General features: G+C 43.4%; 1 protein-coding gene and 1 long non-coding RNA gene across 2 annotated transcripts in view; one reads left to right on the forward strand and one right to left on the reverse strand.

Annotated features, from left to right (window-relative positions):
- Positions 1 to 89: 89 nt before the first annotated feature.
- Positions 90 to 11,152, reverse strand: piwil1 (piwi-like RNA-mediated gene silencing 1). Its single transcript, XM_027022078.3, has 20 exons — positions 10,998 to 11,152; positions 10,589 to 10,700; positions 9,154 to 9,282; positions 8,625 to 8,839; positions 8,314 to 8,435; positions 6,451 to 6,531; positions 6,162 to 6,359; positions 4,977 to 5,085; positions 4,761 to 4,887; positions 4,531 to 4,648; positions 4,301 to 4,415; positions 3,976 to 4,163; positions 3,805 to 3,877; positions 3,083 to 3,283; positions 2,614 to 2,717; positions 2,271 to 2,341; positions 1,511 to 1,664; positions 1,293 to 1,418; positions 872 to 1,019; positions 90 to 315 (listed from the first exon to the last, which is right to left on the reverse strand). The coding sequence occupies exons 1-20, from the start codon at positions 11,064 to 11,066 to the stop codon at positions 199 to 201; spliced, it is 2,577 nt and encodes an 858-aa protein (XP_026877879.2). The 5' UTR covers positions 11,067 to 11,152; the 3' UTR covers positions 90 to 198.
- Positions 11,153 to 21,965: 10,813 nt separating this feature from the next.
- The window catches only part of LOC145652718 (uncharacterized), a 9,369-nt gene continuing 8,561 nt past the window's right edge, over positions 21,966 to 22,773 (forward strand). The window contains exon 1 of the long non-coding RNA XR_014118959.1: positions 21,966 to 22,177. This is a non-coding gene — a long non-coding RNA (uncharacterized LOC145652718). The remainder of the gene's footprint in view (positions 22,178 to 22,773) is intronic.

Below are 22,773 nucleotides of genomic sequence, written 5' to 3' on the forward strand. Positions count from 1 at the left end.
TGCACAGAATGCAATGCAAGATCCTTTTAATTTTCAGAACAAGAGCAAAAAAAACAAACAAACAAAAAAAAACACACCAAAAAAAAACCAACCCTAAAAATCCACAAACCTAAAAAAGTGCCTTACAATACTTCCATTGTAATGAAGAAAAAGAACTGTGGCACAGTGGAAATTAATCAGAGGAAACAGGTGCTGAAGTTACAGGTAGTACAGGAAGTCGTCCAAGTTAATGTTGGGCTCCTTGTGGATGCTCTGGCCCACCAGGAAGGCCAGTTTGTGGGCATACTGGCACGGTGCAGGCACTCGTACAATCCCCTTACACACACAGACACACACACACACACACACACACACACACACACACACACACACACACACACACACACACACACACACACACACACACACACACACACACACACACACACACACACACACACACACACACACACACACACACACACAGACACACACACAGACACCAGACACTGAATACCACTCAGTTCAACAGTTCAGTATGACGAGTCAAACTTTCCACTAGCATCTCAAGTCTGGATTAAGCCAGAACTGCAAATGCTGATTAACTGGCTGAAATAGCATCCAAAGGCAGGGGGGGTGTGGTGAGGGTGGGGCAGCATCACTGCCATCAAAGGAGAAAAGCCAAGAGCAGGAAGCCCAGGGGAGGCAAAGTGACATCATTTACACTCTTCTCACTGAAACAAAGCCAGCCAACAGGTCGTGTCACAGCTGCATGATGTCAGTAGTAAGCAGACACTGCAGGAGTTTCCCCAACATCCCCTGGACCTCAGCTGCCTCTCCCAAACTGTCAGTGTTCTGAAGGCCACGCAGCACAACACCAGGAGACTCTTACCTGCCAGTTATAGTACATGTGGCAGAGCTTATAGGTGAGTCTCTGCATGTGGTCTGGTTTGAGGCCACTGTTGTCAAACACCACGTTGTAGTGAGTGGGGGTGACGCTGCCCATCCGCACTGCTTGGCTCACGATGAAGAAGTCGTACCTGAGGGAGCAGACAGCCGACGGTCAAGACACAAAGCACAGCCTAAACCTGTGAGGGCTCGTCATAGATGCTGCACACAGTAAATGCAAGAGACAGCTCACAAAGCAATGTTTCAACACCAAAGAGACAAAGCTCACATCAGTCAATGTCTTTCTGAATCCAAGCATTAAATAAAGAAAAAAATAAATAAAATACATTGGTGGTGGTACGATTAGTCTGCTTGGTGCAGATTATGTGACTTGAGAAATGAACACGCCCCCTTGCTGAACCCACCACTCAGGTCGGGTGACCTCAGTGTCGATTACTGTTCCAGGAGGAGGGTTGGCCAGTTTGCCATCAAGACGAGCGAAAAACCTGGTAGCGATTCTCTTCTTCACCACCACCACTGACAGTTTGGGCCTGCCGAGAGAAATAAATACAGAAACTAAGAATTTCTGACACCAAGAAACTGTGCATCTCTCAGTGACGCTGAAGTGTGGGCGGAGCCTCACGCATAGTCTTGGCCCATGGTCTTGATGGACTGCATTATCTGAGGCACCTCGTAGTTCACGACACTCTGCAGCATGCCATCTGCCACACCATCGCGATACACGATGATACGAGATGGCAGACAGTTGTTGTACTTCAGGTACTTCTTCAGAGCACCTGGGGACATGTGTACGTTTTTATATATTATATCTATCCATCTATTCCCCCCCCCACACACACACACGATTCTAGGTGAGTAACTGCAATGCACTAAGAGATGTAAAGACATTCAAAACTGTAGTAAAGTAGTTAAGTTCATCAGCTGTACAGTGCTTCACTTGTGAAAAAGGGTATTAGCTAAGCCTTTATGAAGTACAGAAAATATCATTCAAATACTACACATGACAAGCTTCTATGAACTAGAGATGCATGTAAAAATTATATCTGAGGATTAATACATAAATGGCCAAACATTTATAAACTACAGATAAACTCATCAAAAGTACATGCTATTGAGCAAATGATTGCTTCCATTTATAGCCAAGTGTTCATGTATGCCTCAACACAAGGTTGCTTAAATAATCAACTCCCATTAAATATGCAAATATTACTGCCATTAAATATTCAAATGTTTTCAAATATTCAAAAGTCTATTTGAATAACGTCCATTTGGCATGCAGTCGGCTTCGATTACCAACAAGATATGGACAGACTGTCGCTGTAGAATGAAGCAGGAGATGACATCATACCGCAACATGCAGGACGATGCCGAGCATCACATACCCTTTAGAGCCACTTTGAGTCCGTCGATAATCTCTTGACCACGGCCCTGCAGAACGCACTTTGAAAACCACCTGAACATAACGCGCAGCGTCACCAACCAAACGTGTTGGAAAAGCTCACCAGAAATAAACAACTCGATAGGACACTTTAAACAGTCTAGTTTAACACAAAGCCCTTAATCCCATTTTCTGTGCCTACACAAAACATCCCCTAGACTCCAGGTGGGTCCACACTCTTGGAACTACAGAACATTTGTATTAATTTCAATGAGGTTACTCAATAATTTACTAGAATGAACAACAACAACAACAACAACAACAAGAGTTAGTGTTAGGTTAATTACCTGGACATGCCCTGGTTGAGGCTGGCTACCAGAGCCCCAATGGATCTCTTTCCTGCAGCAGTGTCATGGTAACAGTCAATGCCCACAATCATCAGCTGTTTCAGCTAAGAGGGATAAACCAAGCATGAAGCACACAGCAGATGCTCAGGAGACTGTAGTGCCAACAAACCAGACAAACACAAAGCTAAACAGAGCATACTTTTCCAAAAGGACTTTATAAAACAAAAAAGTTTATAAATATGAATCTTAAGTTATTCTTCAGCTAATTCTCTTCCAAACGCACATTTTAGAGTGTACACATTTTTGGCATCCAGTTGGTGTAGCACATGTACTACACAGTCATTTGCAGAATGACTAGTAGCCCGTTTCTAATCCACAACTACACAAAGTGAACTGAAGTTCCAGTATGAAATGCTGGTGTATTTTAGTCTGGCGTTTAAACAGGAGCCCAGTAGTCGGAGGCTTGTACCGGGATCTCAACACTCCACAGCTCTCCCCCCATCTTGCAGTTCATCTGCAGGGCGATCTTAGTGGCCACGGTCATGAGAGCCTGTGGTCTGCTAAGGGTGCGTGACACCACACACTGGCTGGGAGTGGGGCAGTCCACACACAGGTACTTCTTCACACAGTCATACTTGTCCTTACGGTTGGTGGGCAGGATCACAACCACCTACACACACACAAACAATTAAAATTGATTAAAAAAAATCAGCTTGTGTATGAGCACGTTTATGCTGTCTAAAGCATGTACACCCTTACTGGCAACCGCATTTTCCTTTGCGTTAGTCAGTTGGGAAAAATAACCGATTTTCCGATTTATTGCAATCGTCATTTGGTTGAGCCGATGTGAATTTTAAAAATCTTAACATTTAATTTCACAAATTGAACCATTTGCTTTTTATATATATTCATCAGGTCATAAGCTATTCTTAATGTCTCCAAAGATGCCCATCATAAAAAGTTTTAGTACTATTAATTGCCAAACTGAACCAAACCCATACGAATCTAAATCATATTGGCAGGTCTATACCCAGCTCTAGCGTTCATGATCCAGCTCCCCAGTATCAGAGAGGAAAGTGCTCATTTCATTTGACTCTGCTGAATTTACTTACACGTGCGTGTGTGAGAGAGAGAGAGAGAGCGAGAGAGAGAGAGAGAGAGCGAGAGAGCGAGAGAGAGAGAGAAACCCACCATCTGAGTCTCCGGTCCCACATTCTGCTGCAGGGCTCTCAGCAGAGATTCTGGCCGATCCTCGTATTCTATCCTGCTCAGAAAAAGCCACGGGTAAGCCATGAGAGCAAGAGATGAGCAAACCCTGATATGATGCCCACAGAGGAGCGGAACAGAGCTATGGGCACTCACATGACTGCCCTCTGCACGCGGATGCCCATGGGTGGTGCCACCTTGTTGAGAGTATACAAGAGTGACTGTGCTGCATCAGCATTACGGCGCGTGAAGAACATGAGCCATGTCTCCAGAGGCATGCTGCTGATCAGAGGAAGTCCTCGCATCTCCTTAGACCAGTCAGCAGCACAAGGGTTGTACTCGTACTTCAAAAACACATACACACACAAACAACTCAGATTTGTGACACACATACAAAAAAAACAAAAAAAAACAACAGAACTCTGGGTGTGTGTGCAGTGTGTATTTATATGCATGTAAAAATGTGTGCATGACCCCTCACAGTCCGGGATGCCTGCAGGATCCTCTCAACGGGAAGAACTCTTCCAGTCAGACTTAGTAACTTGTTCTCAAAGCTCAGACCCCACGTACTGAGCTCATTTTGTGCTTCTGCACTCCTACAATCAAAAGGAATTAACCAACACTCTTGCATAACTGTGTGCAGGAAATAAAAACCCAATAAACTTTAACAGCAGCTTGTCTGCGCCGACACAGAAACAGCTTGCTCATTACTGGCTGATGCTGCTGATGAATCTGATAAGGCGCCTCTCTCTCTGTTCTGGGGTCAGTCTGGTGTGAGAGGACAGATCCTTCATAATGTTGAAGTCATTGCGCATCTTGTCGGTCAAACCTGCAGTTTTGAACAGGCACCAGGTCACATGGCCGTTTTGTAGTGGGCCGAAACTCTACTGTGTTCTCTGAGTACCCTGCTGTTTTGGTGTGTCATGGAGCTACAGGCTGACCTGTGAGGTAGCAGAACTCTGGGATGAGCAAGGCAGGGCCTGGTGGCGGAGCACCTGCAGGACCCATCTTCTTAACATGACTGACCAGCAGAACCTGGTTCATGTCTGTTATTTCCAGGTTGTACTGCTGCAAAGCCCCCCACACACACATACGTAAAACAGAGAAACCAGTCTCGGTTCAAACAGGCACTCTGACTGCCGTTATAACATCTCTACCATTTTGTAGTAATCCCGGAAGGAGATGTTAGAGTCTCCTCTCTTAAATGTGTTCACAGGGGTTTGGTCCCAGGCAATGTCGTCAATTCTGTAAGTCTTGTTGTTGTACCTGCAACAGAGAGAACATCCTTAAGATGTTTATCAAACCAGATCAGCATCAAGTCCAATATAATCACATGGTGAAATATCTATGAACGTTTTCAGTTATCCAGGTAACTGATGGCCAACAGTCAACTGTGAAACACAGAAGCTCTTTCACAAGCAGCGAAACAGCTTCACAAGATCACATTACAACCAGTAGACAACAAACACTTTCCAGTCAATCCACTGAAATTTCATAAACATTTTCCATGACGTAAACTGTTGTCTCAGCTGACCAATCACCGAATCTCAAACTGTAAACTGACCTGGGAAGAGCACAACACAAGCTACACACAAGAGGCTCCTGCTGCAAATTTGCTCCCATTGCATAACATGTTCCCCATCACCCTACTGCACTCATAGAAGATACCTGACAGGAGATTATTTGTTCAGTTTATATGACAATAATAAGTCAGGCATTTACATTTAATACTGGACCATTCATGTTTTTAGTAGGAAAACCAGTAAAACTGGGAAATGACTGTGTCCCACCCCACCCCACACACAATAGTATGTTCAATCTGTATTTGTTGTTGCCATGTTGTAGAGGACAATTTACAAAATACCTGTCAGATATGCATCCCTCTTGACCACCCGATGGCCAATTCATTCAAGGATTCATTTCAAAATGAAACTTTGAGCGTAGTCTGAGGTTATGTTACTAGTATGTTACAACCACAGCTAACAACTAAAATGCATTTCACTATGACACCTATATAGTTTGTTAAGACATTTGATACTACTAAATATGGCAAAATCAAATTAATGAATAAACTGAATGTGTTTTCTGAGTTTAGCAAAGCAACTCACAAAAACAAAGTAACTCAAAATGAACAGTTCATGTCAAGTTTTTCCATAGCTTAGAATTTATCATAAACGTTAATCTGTATAGACGGAAGGACATGGACAAATCTGTTGATTAAGTGTATGCATACAATCTTTATAATGTACAATATTTACAATGTGGTGTGCAATGCCAAAAAAGGGATGCTCTGCACCACCTAACAAGGGGTACTAAAACAGCACGTGCGTGGGGTTTCATACTTGGTGAGGACGATAAGGCCCACCAGTTCCTTGGTGCAGGCGTCAGGGAAGTACTGGTCTCTGTACTGCTGTTTCAGGCTGGACATAAAATCCAGAACAGTCTCACTGCGCAGAACCTTGTGGCTCACGTCCGAACACAACATGATGCTGGACTCGTACTGCAGGATGTTGGTGACAAAACCAGGCCAGATGGTCAACCTGCACAGCAGAGGGAAGATGTACTGGTCGTCTGTCCCTCTCTCTCTCTCACACACACACACACACACACACGCGGAACCTGCTACAGCACCTGTGCTGGGGGATGTTGAGGGGGTCGTCAGGGTTGTAGTAATGGCGTCCAATCTGCTGCATGTTCAGCATCCTCAGAATCCTGCAAACCACGAAGGCTGCAGTAAGCAAATCAGGAAGGCATCAGATAGTAAATGACTTATGTGCAACAACCAATCAGAAAATGAATGAATGAGGTAAAAACCAGTGTGAGTCAAGTGGGAGAACCAATCAGAGCATGAATTAACCTCCTACTGTGCTCTCAAACAGGCCCGATTTGGCATAACCAAAAGAAATCACTTGATAGTACTTAACTTTCTTAAAATACAGTCCATCTATCCACTTAAAACCTCTAAGGACTAATAAGTACCTGCGTAGCAATTTTCAGTCGTCTATGTGCAACCGTTCGCCAGAAATCCCACGCTGAATACACCATTTTTTGTCAATTTCCACAACAATCATGCTTGTCCTTTTAAAACATGCTTCCAGTACAAGATAACTTCAGCTTTTGTCATAGAAAATTCAATTACCAATAGTATATAGTGCTAGTAAAGTTCTATATTTGTTTGCTCGTATCTTTGAACAAAAACACGCATTCCTTTCCTTCGTAACCAAGCAAAACATATATACCAGCCTCTAGTTACCACAAATTGCAAGTTACTCATGTAGCAGAGCTCCTGAATAGACAGCCAAGACCCTCCTTAGTTTTAGTGGTTGCTGTTGGGCCATAAAGAACTACTTTCTTTGAGTGACGGTCATTCACACCTATGCATGTGGCGGTGAGGGTGGGAAGAGTACCAAATTACTTCACAATTGTTTTCCGCAATTGACGTGATTGGCATCTGTTTTCACAAATGGAGGACGCTTAGACGAAAACAGACACCTCACTTGCCTGATATGGTGACCCACTGTGTGAGCTAGAACCTTGCGGACAGTAAAATATCGCTTGTGCGTTCTGATCAGATAAAGTGCGGCGCATGAGTGTGACACTGGCAAAACTGGAGGAGTCATGGATATTGTTTTTAGTGAATAATTTGACTGCCAATAATTTTAGACATCAAGGAAAGGAAAAGGCTTATTGAAACTGAAGTTTGTGTGGAGTTTTTGCAGTTATGAGCTGCAAGCTGACAATTCAGTGGCTTCTAGCATTAACTTCAATGTTTGTATTGTAAATCATTGGATGTCTCCAATTACTGCTGGAAAAATTCGTAATTCTGCTACAAATTGCATGTATAAATGAGAAGGCTTAACATTCTTTTAAAATGGTATTGCAGCATTTACAGTATTTTCTCCAGCATAACCTTTGAAGCTAATATTGTTTAGCCTTCAACAATGAAGCTAAGTTGTTGAACATTGCTGTGATGTTTTAGCAAAAAAAACAAAACAAAAAACAAAAAACCCCCAACCCAATTGCACACTCAACTGTATAGTGACTGATTACTTTATGCAATTGGAGGTCTTTGGGCACTTTGGAGATGTCTAGAACACTGAGTAGAACACACTGTGTAGCTCCTGAGTAATTTCATGTATATTCTCATTTCATGCAATTGTTCACTTTATTTTACAAGACACTGGTCAATCAGGAAATGTAGAGCATGACTGAAAATGAATCTCCAGCATCCAAAAACACATTATAAACACCCAAAATAAAAGCTTTTTTTTTTTTTTTTAACATTTACTTCTTGAGCACAAATGGAACCCAAATGATGGGGGGGGGGGGGAAGCCTGGATGTGAATGCAGGTCTAGGCCCAAGTGTCTACTTGAAATGTGTACAATTTCAGATAACTAGCGTTAACTTAAGGTACGGCAGAAGATCAGATCAAGTGAAGCAGGAGGGTCCAGTCTGTATTAGGCTCTACAAAGGCTACATGGACCTGCTCACACCTCCTGAAGATGATGTTGTAGAACTGCAGGCACACAGGAGAGGAAGGAGGCAGCTCACTGGTCAGGGTGACGGTGATCTGGACTTTCTCTCCGTGTCTTGTCTCACTGCATAGTACCATCTCCTGAAGAGAGGAACACATCAACCACCAGCTCCAACACAAGATCAGGCCCAAACAAGTCCTTCAAGGAATGCAGGCCCAATATTATTCTACCACTTCCAAGAAGGAAAGCTTTTCTATAAAATGACCATCCCTACATCACAAAGCATGTACCATTCATAAAACAGCTTTTTAAAATGTGAGCGTATTTACAGTGTAATGGAGACGGTGTGGGAGGAAGAGAATGGCTCCGTCAAAGCATCGTGCTTTGCCGAGCGTCTGTTCGTGCTGGAAGAGAAGAGCTGACCGCAGGCGCCGAGACTCCATGGGTGGATTGAAGTCCACATGGTACTGATAGAGGGCCCACTGGGGTCGCGAAAGCAGACGCATGAAGTTCGCCCTCAGCTCGATCGGGAAGCCAGACGTCCCTTATAGAAAAATATTTAAATTGCCAGTCAAACACCAGTTTCAATTTCAGTGAAGGCTGAAGTATTATGGCTGTGCAGTTTGTTACAAGTGCCAGTTGGTAAATAAATGTGACTCAAGAAAAACACCTGACCTTCCTGAGTTGACCTTCAACCAAACTGGGCCCTGGACATTTACACACTATTGCCATGTCACTCTTCAGAATTAGAGACTATAACAAAAAAAACAATTCACCCCCAAACTTTGCTTACCTGAACATGGCATTGACTCCATGACAAGGTTGTGAGACACTGACCTCTGATCCAAGACTACCAACCTGTCTTGGACTCCTTGACATGCTCCATGAGTTGGCGAGTGTGGACTCCGGCATCATGGAAATCTCGCCTGCGCCCCCCCCTCTCGCCAATCTTCACCTGCTGAAAGCCTGCCGAAATCTGCAGCACCGCTGGAGAGAGATTATGGATGAATAAACACCCACTCAACTTTTTAAATTTAAGAGGGCAATACAGTTCAAGAAACGTACTATCCCATCCTGTCATGTCAAAATGTGTCATTTAACAAATAAAACAGTGATGTATGTACCAAATCCTCAGTTTCCAGGAAACATCTGAAAATATAATGGTGACTGCTATAAAATTAGCCTTACAATTTTCCTCCAATATATAGGCATGAGCAGAGGGGAGTAGTAACGCGCTACAGTAGTTTACTCCATTACATTTACTTAAGTAACCTTTTCAACAAACTGTACTTTTGAGTTTAATTTTTTTTTTTTTTTTAAGAGAACTATACCAATAGTATAACCAATGTACTTTTACTTTCCATCTGTTACATTTTAAATATTTTTTTTACATTTAGTACGTTTCGAGTATGGGAGGGTTGGTGAAATCACTACAGATGATCACTGAGTACCACAGCTTTACTTCAGTAAGTTACACAACTGAACACTAGACAGACATAATGAACAGAGAACATGAATATTTTCTGGCAAGCAGCTCACAATATATCATTTTCTTTAACACTCACTTATCTGTGTATGAAATCTGAGCTCTCGCTCCTAATGTGCATTATTAATATGAAAGTAAAGCATGGTCAGATATGAATGATATTCTAAGAAAAAAAAAAAAAGGCTGGCTAGTTACAAAGCTATAAACTACAAGCAGCAGAAAAACAAAGGCAGCAGCTGAACTGAACTAGGTGTGCAGGAAAGTACACCCTATATTTTCAAGATAAGGGTTTCAAGTTTATTAAAAATTAAAGATTTGTAACTGATTTTATATATTGATATTCCTTGGGATCACGTTATCTAGGCAAAGTAGGATGTATCTAGCCAGCTGGTCTGACTAATCAGTTGCCTAATTGCAATGCAAATATAATGAAAAGTAAAACGTCTAAGATACCTTGGGCAAGAACACGGAATATTCCCAGAAACTGTACTAATCACAAAATTATCACTAAATCCAATGTGATGCTTGTGACTCGTATATGCACAATATCAGCAGATATGAAAATGTCATGGATCTTAAACATAACACATGAGCTAAGCAGGACAAAAACGCAGAAGCCAAATGATGGAAAAATAAGACTGGTGTGAATGGATGTCTAGGCCCCAAGCATCTACTTCAGTCTGAACGCTCAATGATCATTGCGCTGTGTGTACAATTTCAGATAACTATTATTAAGGTGCACAAGTACAAATCACTCAAAAATAAATCTTAAAATCGGAGGTGCACTTAGGGGTAACGTGACGTTACTTTCTGGCGTCAACGCTCCGGGGGCAGTTTTCTGTCTTCCCCTACCGACGAGCTCTCCTTCAGACGGCGGAAGCAGCACGGGCCTTGACACCTCCTGAGATGTCGTCGGCTGCTGTAAATAAATCCACTTTCGTGAATGATTTGTTTTGCAAATTCGTTAGCTAAAAAAAAAAAAAAAAAATCGACGTGAAATCATGCGCATTGAAGTTTAGATTTGTAGCGAGCTAGCCTGAAAATCTAAACAGAAATAACTCAGGAAACATTTAGTTTAAAAACTTAAAAATAACAACAACAAAAATCGCTAAAGGTCTTGTGAAAAATACAGATTGCGTGTGTAAATTCTCACGCAGCACCAGCTATTCAGCGTCGTTAGTGAGATAAAGACAGTGGAGCCACGTTGGTCTCTTACCGCGCCTGGAGCTCCAGCTTCTGGGCCGCGGGCTCTGCCCCTAGACCTCGCCCTCGCACGTCCCGTCATACCGTCGTATTTAACACCCACACGTTCCCTGAAACTATTCAAGCGCACATGGCAGGCTTGGCGAAGAGCGGTCGTGTCCGTGCAGGCGCGCCGGCGCGCCTCCTACTACACGCACGTGCTCAACGCGCGATCCTCGCCAGTGAAAACCTAACAAGCTAGCGGTTAGCTAGCTCAACGTTTAAGTTTAAAAAAACTATATTAAGATCATTAGCATGCCGTATGTACAAATAATGGAACTTTGAGGTTTAAATAGTACAGAAAAATGCTGTTTATATTACAGCACTACCTCTGTTTTTATTTTTAACATTTTAGTCAGTTACTGCATTGCCGTTTAGGAAGACAGCGTTAGCAAGATTAGCTACCACTTTGGTAGCTAGTTAGCATGCTACTTTCATGGCGTGTTTTACAATATTACATATGTATGTATATATATATTCGTAGCGTTTTTTTAACATTAGAACCAAACGACTGGTAATAATAAAATGTGCATAATTCTACTGCTTCGAAAGTATTGAACCAAATTTCTACCTCACCTTAATCCCGTTAGTTAAACGAGCTCAATTACCTCAGGGTTAGTCAGAGTCCTCGCTGGTATATATATCACTCCGCGTGATTCTTCCGTTATAATTAGCCAAATTAAATATTTGAAGGCTTCTTTGTTATTTTAGAGATTTTTTTTATCCCACTGAATAAAGCTTACTGTTTTAGGGGTTATTATTTCAAAATAACGAAATCGTAAAAGATACTATATTATCTGGAAGGATACTCGTTCGCTTTGAGAAGTGAAACGCCAAACGATGATACATTTGACGCCAATTAAACTTGGCGCAAGTGGAACACGTCAGTTCGTGTTTCTTCCACCAAGTGGTGCTCAAGCACAAGTTTAAATAGAGACCCACAGCAATGAAACCTCAACCGACTTGTGACATTTTCATCGAAAAAAAATCTTGTAAAACCCAAAGGTAAATTAAAAAAAGTTCAACAATTTCTTAGGACACAGCTTGCATATCTAGCCAGGCTTATTGGCATATTCAATTGATTGTTGTATATGTTTTTTTTCTTCTAAATAATGCGTTATTCTGTGACAGTTGTTAGTGTCAGTGTCCTAAAATCAACAAGATTCGACTGGACCTTAGTCAAAAATGCTGTAAAAAAAAAAAATCACACTATCCGCAAGACACGGTTTCAGCTGCACTTTCTGCGCGCATCTTGCGTCATGGCAGCTCTTACTCTTTGTAAAGTTCATTACCCTGGAGTCCTGGGCAGACCTTACAGACTTCTGATGTGTGATTTGTGAGGGCAAATGAGATCTGATCCCCGGCCCTGCGCTTGCAAAGCTGCCTCCTTTCATCACACATCATTTGTTTTGATGTAAACAAGATCAGAGAAAGCCGAGGAAACAAGTCTCTGCCTTGAATTCTGAGCGAACATTTCTCATTTCCGCCGCCTGTTCAAAGGGGAAAATCGGCGTGAGTCGGGGCACATGCGGCAATGACCTCGCGTATTGGTGCTGACCGTTTGCTTTAAATAAATAAATCGCCGTTTTTCGCAAAGCTTGGATTTGCTGCGCAGCTCTAATGAGTTCGGGCACGGCGCTGCAGCACGCTAAGGCCCCGCTCAAAGGCGCAAGCTTTTGATTTGGAGAAGTCGCACACCATCATGTCCCATTGCTGCGGTTTTTGTTTTTGTTTGCGTGTTTAGGGTGCACTTGTGATGCAAAGTTTTCCTTTATTAAAACTGCATATTTTTAAATTTATATATATTTTAAGAGCGCATTGCATGGCTGAAACGTAGACCATACTAATGGAATCATAACAGGGGAAATACTGTTCAAAGTCTTCAGAGCACTTTCTATGCTGCTATGGGAGAACACATACCAAAATAGGCTTTTTCTGTAGAAGTATGGTATGTTGGTTTAATAATTCCTCCCTCCATTTCTTCGCGTGTCTGATGAAAGGAGCCACCATGGCCTAGTCATTTGAAAAATCTTAGTAGCAGCGATTCCTTTCTAAATGGTGACCAGCTACATTTTGGAGGCTTCTTCCCCTCTCCTGATTGGCCCGATCCCGCGTACTTGTCTCCCACAGACTTTGATGAAACATTAATGAATCGAATGTTAAGTATTATGCAGCAGAGTCACCCCCGAACACCCCCTCTACCCTCACTTTTATCTCTTCAGAGAATATATTCAAGCCCCATGCACCACCCTGCTTGCTCCACCCTCCATGCCCCACCCTGCTTGCTCCACCCTGCATGCTCCAGTCTTCTGAGCGAGAACATGGCACCTCGTAGTGCACTTGCAGGCTCTTCTCCAAGCTCCCTTTCATGTTCGAGATCCAAGAGTTCTCAGAGGCTCCGTCCCGAGGGAAAGCTCCTCTGTCGCTGTTTACCTGCCCTCGAACAGCGAGGCTCAGTGTCATCTTAGCAGCGAGGGAGAGATTCCATGCGGTCTGGCTTGCGTCTCAACGCCGAAGCGATTTGCGGTGTCTTGAGCTGCGAAGATGAGACCAAAGTCAAAGTTGTGGTTGAAAGTCAAGCAGGGCAGAGTAATATGGGCAGACGCGCCACTTTGATCTCTTTGTAATCCCTTGTTGATTTGAGGGAAGAGGGGTATACCGATTCGTTGGCCCTTTGTCAAGGAATGATGTGTGGCATAGCAAAAAAAAAGGCAAAACTTTAATGCACATTTCAGTCAGAGGAGCGTGGCTTTAAAGCCAATGCCCCAAAATCAGTGTTCTAGTCCCCGTTGAACATCCACTAACATCCTGTTCCTAGCAACAGTGCTCCCAGTCTCTGTCATTTGATGAAACATGACCGGAACCTTGAACGCTGTAAATAAGCCCCTGCCATGATCACATGAGTCCCAGCTGTGTGTTAATGCAGAACATCCTAATATTGCTTCGCTGTCTTTGCCTGCCCAGATGCTGTAAGGCCACATGGGCTTTAAACATGTCTACCATGTTAAAGGTTGAGTGCAGCGCATCTCTAATCAACAGCTACAAAACTTGCACATTAGGAATACATGCTGTTAGAAAAATTACTGCAGCCACTTTGATGAAAATGCAACCGCTACGCTCTGTCACCAGGAATGTTTCCTCTCCAATGTGCATTTGGTTCGCCGTCAAAATGTTCAAAACGGAGGCAGAAGCAGATCGAGGCAAGAAAGTGAAAGAGAGAAGAAGGAAAAAAAAGAAAAGAAAAAAAAGTTGCCCCCTGCCTGCCGGGATGATGAGTGCCTGCCAGGTCTCAAGCCAGAGAGAGAGAGAGAGAGAGAAGGAAAGCTGCCACCATATAAATGAGGAGTTTCTAAAAGTTGAACAGACCATTCTGATCCAGTGGATCTATCTAATATTAAATATTTCCATGCAGCCAGTGATCTAGGCAGTTTGATTTGTCTGTGATCCTTTTATTTTGTGCTGGTGATGTGTTTGCTAAAACAGGACAAGAGAGATACTGACCTTGTGAGGATGAGGTAGAATGACACTGACACTGTGAGGATGAGGTAGCAAGATGTTGTTAAACTGGTAACAGAAATAGAGCACTTTGTAGCCTGCGGTGAAGACTAACCTGCTTGGTCTGATGAGCTGCTCTGATAAGTGCCTACATTTGTTTCACTATGTGATGAGGCTTCGTCCTCCAATGGTATATCTCAAATGGAGACAGGGCTAAAGGCTTCTGGGGATAGAGAGATGGCAGCTGGTGTCTCAGACGAAGTTCAGATGCTTAGCTACTGTCCCGGCTCTATCAGCGTCAGAGGTGTGTCTCACATGTCCTATGTTACATTACATTACTATACCACGCTTTGACCTTTCCTTTCAGGAAGCACGGAGCCCCACACTCAAATGAGCAAGAGATTATTGCAATGTAACTCTTCTGTTTTTGTTATTTATCCTAACGCAAACATGCCATGTTGGCTCATGCAATCGCCACTCAAAAACTGACCTTGCCCTTCCCATGTCTGTATAAGTAGTTGAAGCCTGAACTGCTTAAGAATGACCTCCCTGTAAAAGAGAGAAAATCCATGGAAAAATGGGAACTATTTCCTGGTTATCCGAAAGCTCTTTAATCTACAAAAACACAAAATCACAGCATTATCTACATGCTAACCGGCTTTGACTAAAGCGAATGGGCCTCTTTGAACTCATAAATGGAAACAAATGTGCTTTGAGATAAAGATCCTTCTAGAAAGCCCGAAACTACAATGGACAGGCTAAATGCATTCAGTCGTTTCAGCATAGCACTCGCAAAGAAAGAATTAGCAAAAAGTGCCATCTGACGGGGTTTCATCCTCCTGTTCGGACATAAAGCGATCCCCCTGTCTTCGCTTTAATTGTCTGAGGATATTTGAAACATGGTGCACTATACTTACCAAGAGTGCAATTCAATTAACTTATTTGAGATGAAGGAGTGCTTTGAAGTAGGGTGGAAAAAGAGTAGAGAAAAAGCAGGGGGCCTAATTTCATCCGTTTCACTACAAGCTTTGAACCACGTGTTCTTCAAGGAGTAGTTAGCATGGCTGCGGACATACACACCAAGGGATCGGTGCACGGTCTAATGACTTTAAAAGCCTCTGTGCCCAATGCAAAAAAAGCGAGCGGGGTTCTAGTTCTAGTTTGGGCTCCACACGCATCCTCAGCGGCAGCAACGCGGAGCGCTTGCAAAGATGAGAGAGAAACCGAGCGCTTATCGCGCGCGTTCTCCACGCCAGTCTGATTAGCCGTGCTCTGCGTGAGCGCCGCAGGGGGGTCAGAGGGTAGGAGAGACAAATGCGGGCTTTTGGCACTCGCGCTTCTCACAGAACCCCATACCCGACTTTACAGCCATCCAACCACAGGGTAGAGAAAGTCACTGCAGGGTGTCTTCGGTTAGCTACGGGTGTCGCACTTCAGGCTTCTGGAAGAATCCTGGGGCCCCAGGGACGGTGGAGGAGAGGCAAACACAGGCTTTTGACACTCACGCTACTGTAGCAAACTGAAGCTACCCTACCCTCCACTTTGGGTTTGAGCTGTTGGAAAGTTGGGTATTGGATTCACCACAGTGGGTTGCACGTGTAGATAAGACACTGACTGATTCTTCCTGGCTCAACAATTTTAGATACACAAACACATAAATGACCTTCGAAGGTTCCTCAGGCCAGAAGTGGGAATGTGGGTTTTGGCACACTTGGTTTCCTTCATACTTGATAAGGCATAATCGGGGACTTTCTATGTAGTACCCTTGACCTGAGACACATTGAAAGGAGTGTGTTTGTGCGTGTGTGTGTGTGTGTGTGTGTGTGTGTGTGTGTGTGTGTGTGTGTGTGTGTGTGTGTGCGCGTGTGTGTGGTTGGCTAGATAAAACCCTCATGTCAAAACGCCTATGTAATACAATGCCTTCAGTGCTTCAGTGCTGATCTTAAGTCAGTTTGCACTGGTTTTTATAATGATTTTTTAAAATAATGAAATTAGTCGAAGGTGACTAGTCCTGGGTCAGCATTAAAAACATCTGTGCCACACATGCTAACTTTCTTCCAATGAATGAGGCTAGAATCCACAAAATACCATGAGACCATCGCATAATACTATTGGCTATTTCTCTACAGTCATCGTCAGCAACATTAGTATTTTGTGACTGTGTTACTGTTTTAAACAGGCAGCTGGAGTGTATATGAGAGAATAGGGCTTGACTTTGGCTTTCTCTGAGTATAATGGCACCTTATAGCTAACATTAAAAACAATATTCATATTCATGTTCATATTAAGTGGTCTTCTGTAAAAGACTAAGAGTAGGCACATGTTCATACAGTAAACAACCTTGTATCAATATTTCTGATGGGTCTTTCAGCTCACCAGCCATATGTACCAATTACCAGTTAACAAATTAATGTCACTAAGGAATTAATATAAAAAAATTCACATACTCAAAAAGAAACAAGAAAAAACAGAAAACTGTTGTTGTTTTACACAGTCCACTATATGTATTTCAGTGGGGTTTCAAACAACAGTACTGATTATGTGCCATGATTTACTGAAAGAGTCGGTTAGGGTGCTGACAGTCTGCTTGCACCTTCAGACATGGCTTACCACAAACCCCTTGCCCCATCAGCTCACTTCTTTTTTCCTTCATGAGGGAGGTGACAATTGTGTGTGTGTGTGTGTGTGTGATTTTGACCGGAGCAGAGGCATGCAACCCCCCCCCCCCCCCTCCCCCCACACACACATGCTGTGCAGGGAAGCTATGTGATCTTTTTTCAAAGTCAGCTGAAGTGGGGGGGTTCATCTGTGGGCTGAGAAGTCTCCTGCTAGCAGCGCTGGGATCCAGCAGCACAGCTGATTCACACGAATCAACCAGCCCCCCCCCCCCCCCCCCAGCTGGACGGGAATTTGATGTGGAGGAAGACTGACTGATTAATACTGATTCATTCTGATTCAGTTCAGTTTGGTTCAACTCGGTTCATGGTTAACAGCACTTTTATTTTCTTGCAGTCATTTTGTAACCTGACCTTTTTGAGAGCGATGGAACTTTTTGGTGAACTGAAAGTTGATTTATATTGTTGAATAATTATCCTAACCAGAGGAGACTAGGGTTTGACTGCTTTTGCGGGCACACACACACACACACACACACACACACACACACACACACACACACATTCAAACATAAACATAAACTCTTACCCACATGCACGCACACACATACAGAAGTTACCTTGTTATCTGGGCACTGACGTAACATTTCTTTTCCACGTGTGATGTCTAGGTCCAAAGTAAGAGGAGGTACATTTCAGCCAGTTGAATAAGAAGAAAGAAGGAGGAGAAGTGAGAGAGAGAGAGAGAGAGAGAGAGAGAGAGAGAGAGAGAAAGCGAGAGAGAGAGAAAGAGAGAGAGAGAAAGAACACTACGCTGAAGTGAGCATCAAAGGAACTGGAATCTCAGCATGCTCCGTAGTGGTCTGTGAACTCCCACCCAAAGAGACGTGCACACACACACACACACACACACACACACACACACAGAGAAACACACAGTCACAAACCCTTCCTGACACACAAACACACACACACACAGTCACATACTCGCCCTGACACACACACACACACACACACACACACATTTTCACCACCCACCTCCACCCCTCCAGACCAATCCTCTGCAGTAATTAAAACCATCTCCCCCGCTGCTCTGGCATCTCATTAAACCACTGCTCTCCTCTGCTTTCATCCCTCCATCCATTCGCCCTTCCATCCCTAGACACACACACACACACACACACACACACACACACACACACATCATCACGATCACGGTCACCCAAGTCCCTAAGCATCCTTAAAGGAGCCTCCTCAGGCTAGCTTTAGTGCTGAAATGGTAGTTTGAGAACAATTAGACAGTGTTCTAATAGGTGGAATACGCAGGGGGTTGGTTTAAACGGACCCTCATGCTGAAAGTCGAGGAAGTTTTTGTAATGTTATGATGTTAATGTTAAGTCATTTTAGTGGAAAGCAATTTTGTTAAGACTAAAAATGCAAAATGAGTTTAATATTGAGAAACAGGGAAAGAAAGATACAAATTTTCTGAAATGTTCTCATTTGACAGCCTGAAGTCCCCATATTTTAAGATTTATGTGTGTGTGTGTGTGTGTGTGTTTGAGATTAAGACAACAGACTGATTTTTGTGCTATGTATAAAAGACCGCAGCCCTACCAGTCGGGAGCTGCAGGCACCCAACAACCCGTCAGCGTTTATCCCTCCGTCTCCCTGGTTGCCAGGGCGTCCAGACCGCTCAACACGGTCACTTTAGCCACGCCGAGCTGTGCTCGCTCCAGCCTGGCGCTGCTTCAAAGCACCCGCTTGTGCCTTTGCTCTGTCTCAGCCTGGTACAGGTGCCAGCGCTAGGCTCCATGCACCTGAACGTGGAGAGGGGTGATGGAGGAGGGGGTTGTGGTTGACCCAGAGGTCCGGTGGAGCTCCTGGGTGGGTTACGTGCGTACTCTGGACCTGGCAATTGAACGTGCGCACATACACAATCCCACACAAATGTCTTTTTAGCACACTCATGCAGGGGTGAGATTCCAACAACAGGTCACCGTGACGATAAATAACCATCTCCGTCACCGGGGTGACAATGGCCCCTTATCGGCTTGAGAACAGACAATGCCTAGCTGACTCCTACAGACTCCTAAAGTCTCACTCTCCAATCCTCGCTCTCCAATCCTCAGAAGGAAAAAAAAGAGACAGCACAAGTTGGTTCAGTGCCCAATGCAAAGTAGCAAGCAGATAACTGATGTTCTCTCTCTCTCTCTCTCTCTCTCTCTCTCTCTCTCTCTCTCTCTCCTGCGCTTTTTTCTTTGAGGGAGTCTTTGAAGTCGGCAGGGGGCCCTGTGCTCTCACAGTGATGTTAACGAATGATACTTTAAGCGATTCTTTTTTATCCAGCTAGCTTAATGAAAGATTAATAGGTTTGATATTTTCCTTGTTTATGTTTTATTTAAAAAGCAGGCCTTGGTCCTTGGAACCTGTTAAAAGCTTCTTGGCACCGGCCATGATGATTTTATGGATCATTGGCACTCTTGTCTCTAACGTACAAAAGAAACTCATGTGTTAACTGCATATGTTTGTGTGTGTGTGTGTGTGTGTGTGTGTGTGAGAGAGAGAGAGAGAGAGAGAGAGAGAGAGAGAGAGAGAGAGAGAGAGAGAGAGACATTTTGGACATGTATTTAGTTCTTTTTAGAGAGCAAGTATGCCAGTGAATACAGGAAAACAAAGAGTTTTGACATTGTGGGGAGATTTGGCTGGAGAGTAGCTTGTTATTATGTATTGTTGCCTACTGCTACCTTGTTACTGAGATCATGGTTAGGGTTAGGGTTAAGATTTGGGTTAGGATTATGTTTAGGGTTAAACTTTGTTTAGGTTTGGGCATAGGCATAGTACATTTATATATAGTAATACAAAATTCTGTTTAGTTACTGCACAAAGACCCATTGTTAAGAATTTCTGTATTTTCTGTTACTAATTATTGTGTTTGAGCCAGCACTGCACTTCAAATTTGATTTACAGGTCTATACATTTACAGTTTTATGCATTCTGGGAAAATATTGACAATCATATGACACATTATCCAGTATCTGAGATCTTACTGTCAGGCGCCATACTCTGATATCCCTCATCTGTCCAGTCAAGGAAACCTGCAGTGTTAACACAGAACTCTAGCTAGTTATGGTTCGAGAGGACACTAGCTTTATATTCACTCTATGGACTGGCAAAAGCATTTAATTGAATAAATTCTGAATCGATATGACAGTAATATAATTCTGGATAACTAATATATGAACTTTTCAATATTACAGATTACTCATGTGATTTCAAGTTTGGCGTTTAAGGGCTAAAACATTTAAACACATTTTATTGCATTCTAGTGTCTTCTTGGTTTAAATGGTTTAAATCTACATATTAGGTAATAAAATAGTTAAAATAACTGTAAACTTTCAGGCATGTACAGTAAACACAAAATGGTTTATTAGAATAATGTCACTGCTGTCAATATATTGTCTGGTAGAAATACAATTTTGTACTCTGTTTAACTGTCATTACTGTAAAGAAATATTAGAGTATAGTGCTGTAAATATTAATAACAGTATCTACTGAGCAACCTGTTGCAGTAGAGTAAGACTGTGTAATCGATTCTTTGCAAATGTGTGCATGAGAGTGTGTGTGTGTGTGTGTGTGTGTGTGTGTGTGTGAGTGTGTATAGTTGGGGGCATTAATATATGACCTTGAACCGTGGGCAAAATAGCTTCTCTCTCTCCACAACCTTCCCTGCAGTCTCATGTTGCAGAGCGAGGCAGCCACACATGTGATTCATTGGCTAACAAATTCGAGCTCTGTAATTGAAACCCTCGTAAGCGCAATACATTAACCGGGACTGATAACCATAAAGAACGTGTCGCACGGCATGATATATGATCACGCCCACCGAACCCAGAAGGGATTGCTCCCAGGAGCACAGGGTCCTAAACGCAGACTGTTCTGCTACACGCGAGACCGGTGATTCCTCCTGAGGAGTTTGCTCAGTTTTCAACATTGTACTGGGTGACAAAAGGGAGCTTTAATGCCCCCCCGTGGAACAGTCTGGAATGCTCCAGTGACACGGCCGAACAGCTGAGTCCACAGGGCGTTAAGAGCATCTCCCGCGTGAAGCACGCTGTCGTCAGGCGTGCTGGGGATGGGGAGTGACAGCGAGGGTGAGAAAGCGAGTTTTTCAGCAGACACTCTGCTGTTCTCTAGTGAGCTCCACTAGTGCTCTGAGAGATCTTCACTCATAGTAACAGCTGATCTGCTGCTTAAGGGAAGCGTTAAAACTCCACTTGACTGTTTGTTCATTTCATTTGGAGTGTAATTAAACTGTCAGCAGCTGAAGATTGTGTGTGTGTGTGTGTGTGTATAAGTGTGTGTGTGTATATAAGTGTGTGTATGCCTGGAGTGAGAAAATTAATCAACTGAAAAATTTGAAAAATGGAATCTGCTCATAGAGGCCACAGAAACGTCTGTGACTTTCCTCTAAACTCCAGCCAACTCTGTCACTGAACAAATAAAGTGGTGTGTGTGAGAGAGAGTGTGTGCATGTTATATATGTTATACTATACTGCTTGTGATTTTATATGCTGCTGGAACCCACTGATCTACTGTAAACCTGTGTCTATGTGTGTGTGTATGTGTGCGCGTGCGTGCGTGCGTGTGTGTGTGTGTGTGTGTGTGTGTGTGTGTGTGGGTGCGTGCGTGTGTGTGTGTGTGTGTGTAAGGTTAAGGGCCTGAGGGTAATGCCTCACTTTCACTCAACCACTGCTTATCACTCTTTCCTTTTACCAATCCCCACCCCCGCCACCTCAAGTTCAGGCAGGGTGAAGCATGTTCGTTCTCTCTCATTCACCTTCTTCCTCACACATTACCCATTAAAGACATAAAGAGAGATGAAGAGGAGCAGAGGCAGGAGCAGAGGGGAGACCTGGAGAAAAGGGGAAGAAAAAACATGAATAAGATGAACTGCAATCTTTCCCCCGCTTTTATGCAGCACCATGCTTTAGACTCGGGGAACAGGGACGAGAGTCCAGGGAGTTGCCATCAGGATCGCAGATAAGTTAATCTTCCGAGTGTGTGTGTGTGTGTGTGTGTGTGTGTGTGTGTGTGTGTGTGAGGAACACTGCGGAGTCAGGTTTATCTCAGTAGACTTGTTGAACTGAATGCTGTCCCATCTCCTACTACAGGATCACACAGACTAAAGGCTCAGTGAGAGATGATCTGATTAATTAAACAGTGGTTTGGTCAGACAGAGCCTTTAAGAGCAAGAACAAGCGGATGTAGTCAGTATCAAATTAGATAATAATGTTTCAACCTGACATCGCTGACACAGGTGCATATTGACAGACAGATGAGACACATTTCAGCGCACACACGTGCACACACACCCACACACACACCACATGCACATACAATTTGTAGTTACCATGTCATTATAATCATTTGATAGGTGACTTTCCTGCCTGCCCCAGCACCAGGTGCAGGTAGGTGTGTGTGTGTGTGTGTGTGTGTGTGTGTGTGGCATACTTGCCCGCACTGATTCCATCTTGCGCTTTGCTCTCGCTCTCCTTTAAAGAGCCACACTGTTCTACTTCACCTTCATTCTCTCGAGCACGAGTATGGGGCCAATGGTACCATGACGCGACCACAGATGAT

The sequence above is a fragment of the Electrophorus electricus genome, chromosome 20 (assembly GCF_041902795.1).
Source record: "Electrophorus electricus isolate QZ-2024a chromosome 20, ASM4190279v1, whole genome shotgun sequence".
Classification (NCBI taxonomy): Eukaryota; Metazoa; Chordata; class Actinopteri; order Gymnotiformes; family Gymnotidae; genus Electrophorus; species Electrophorus electricus.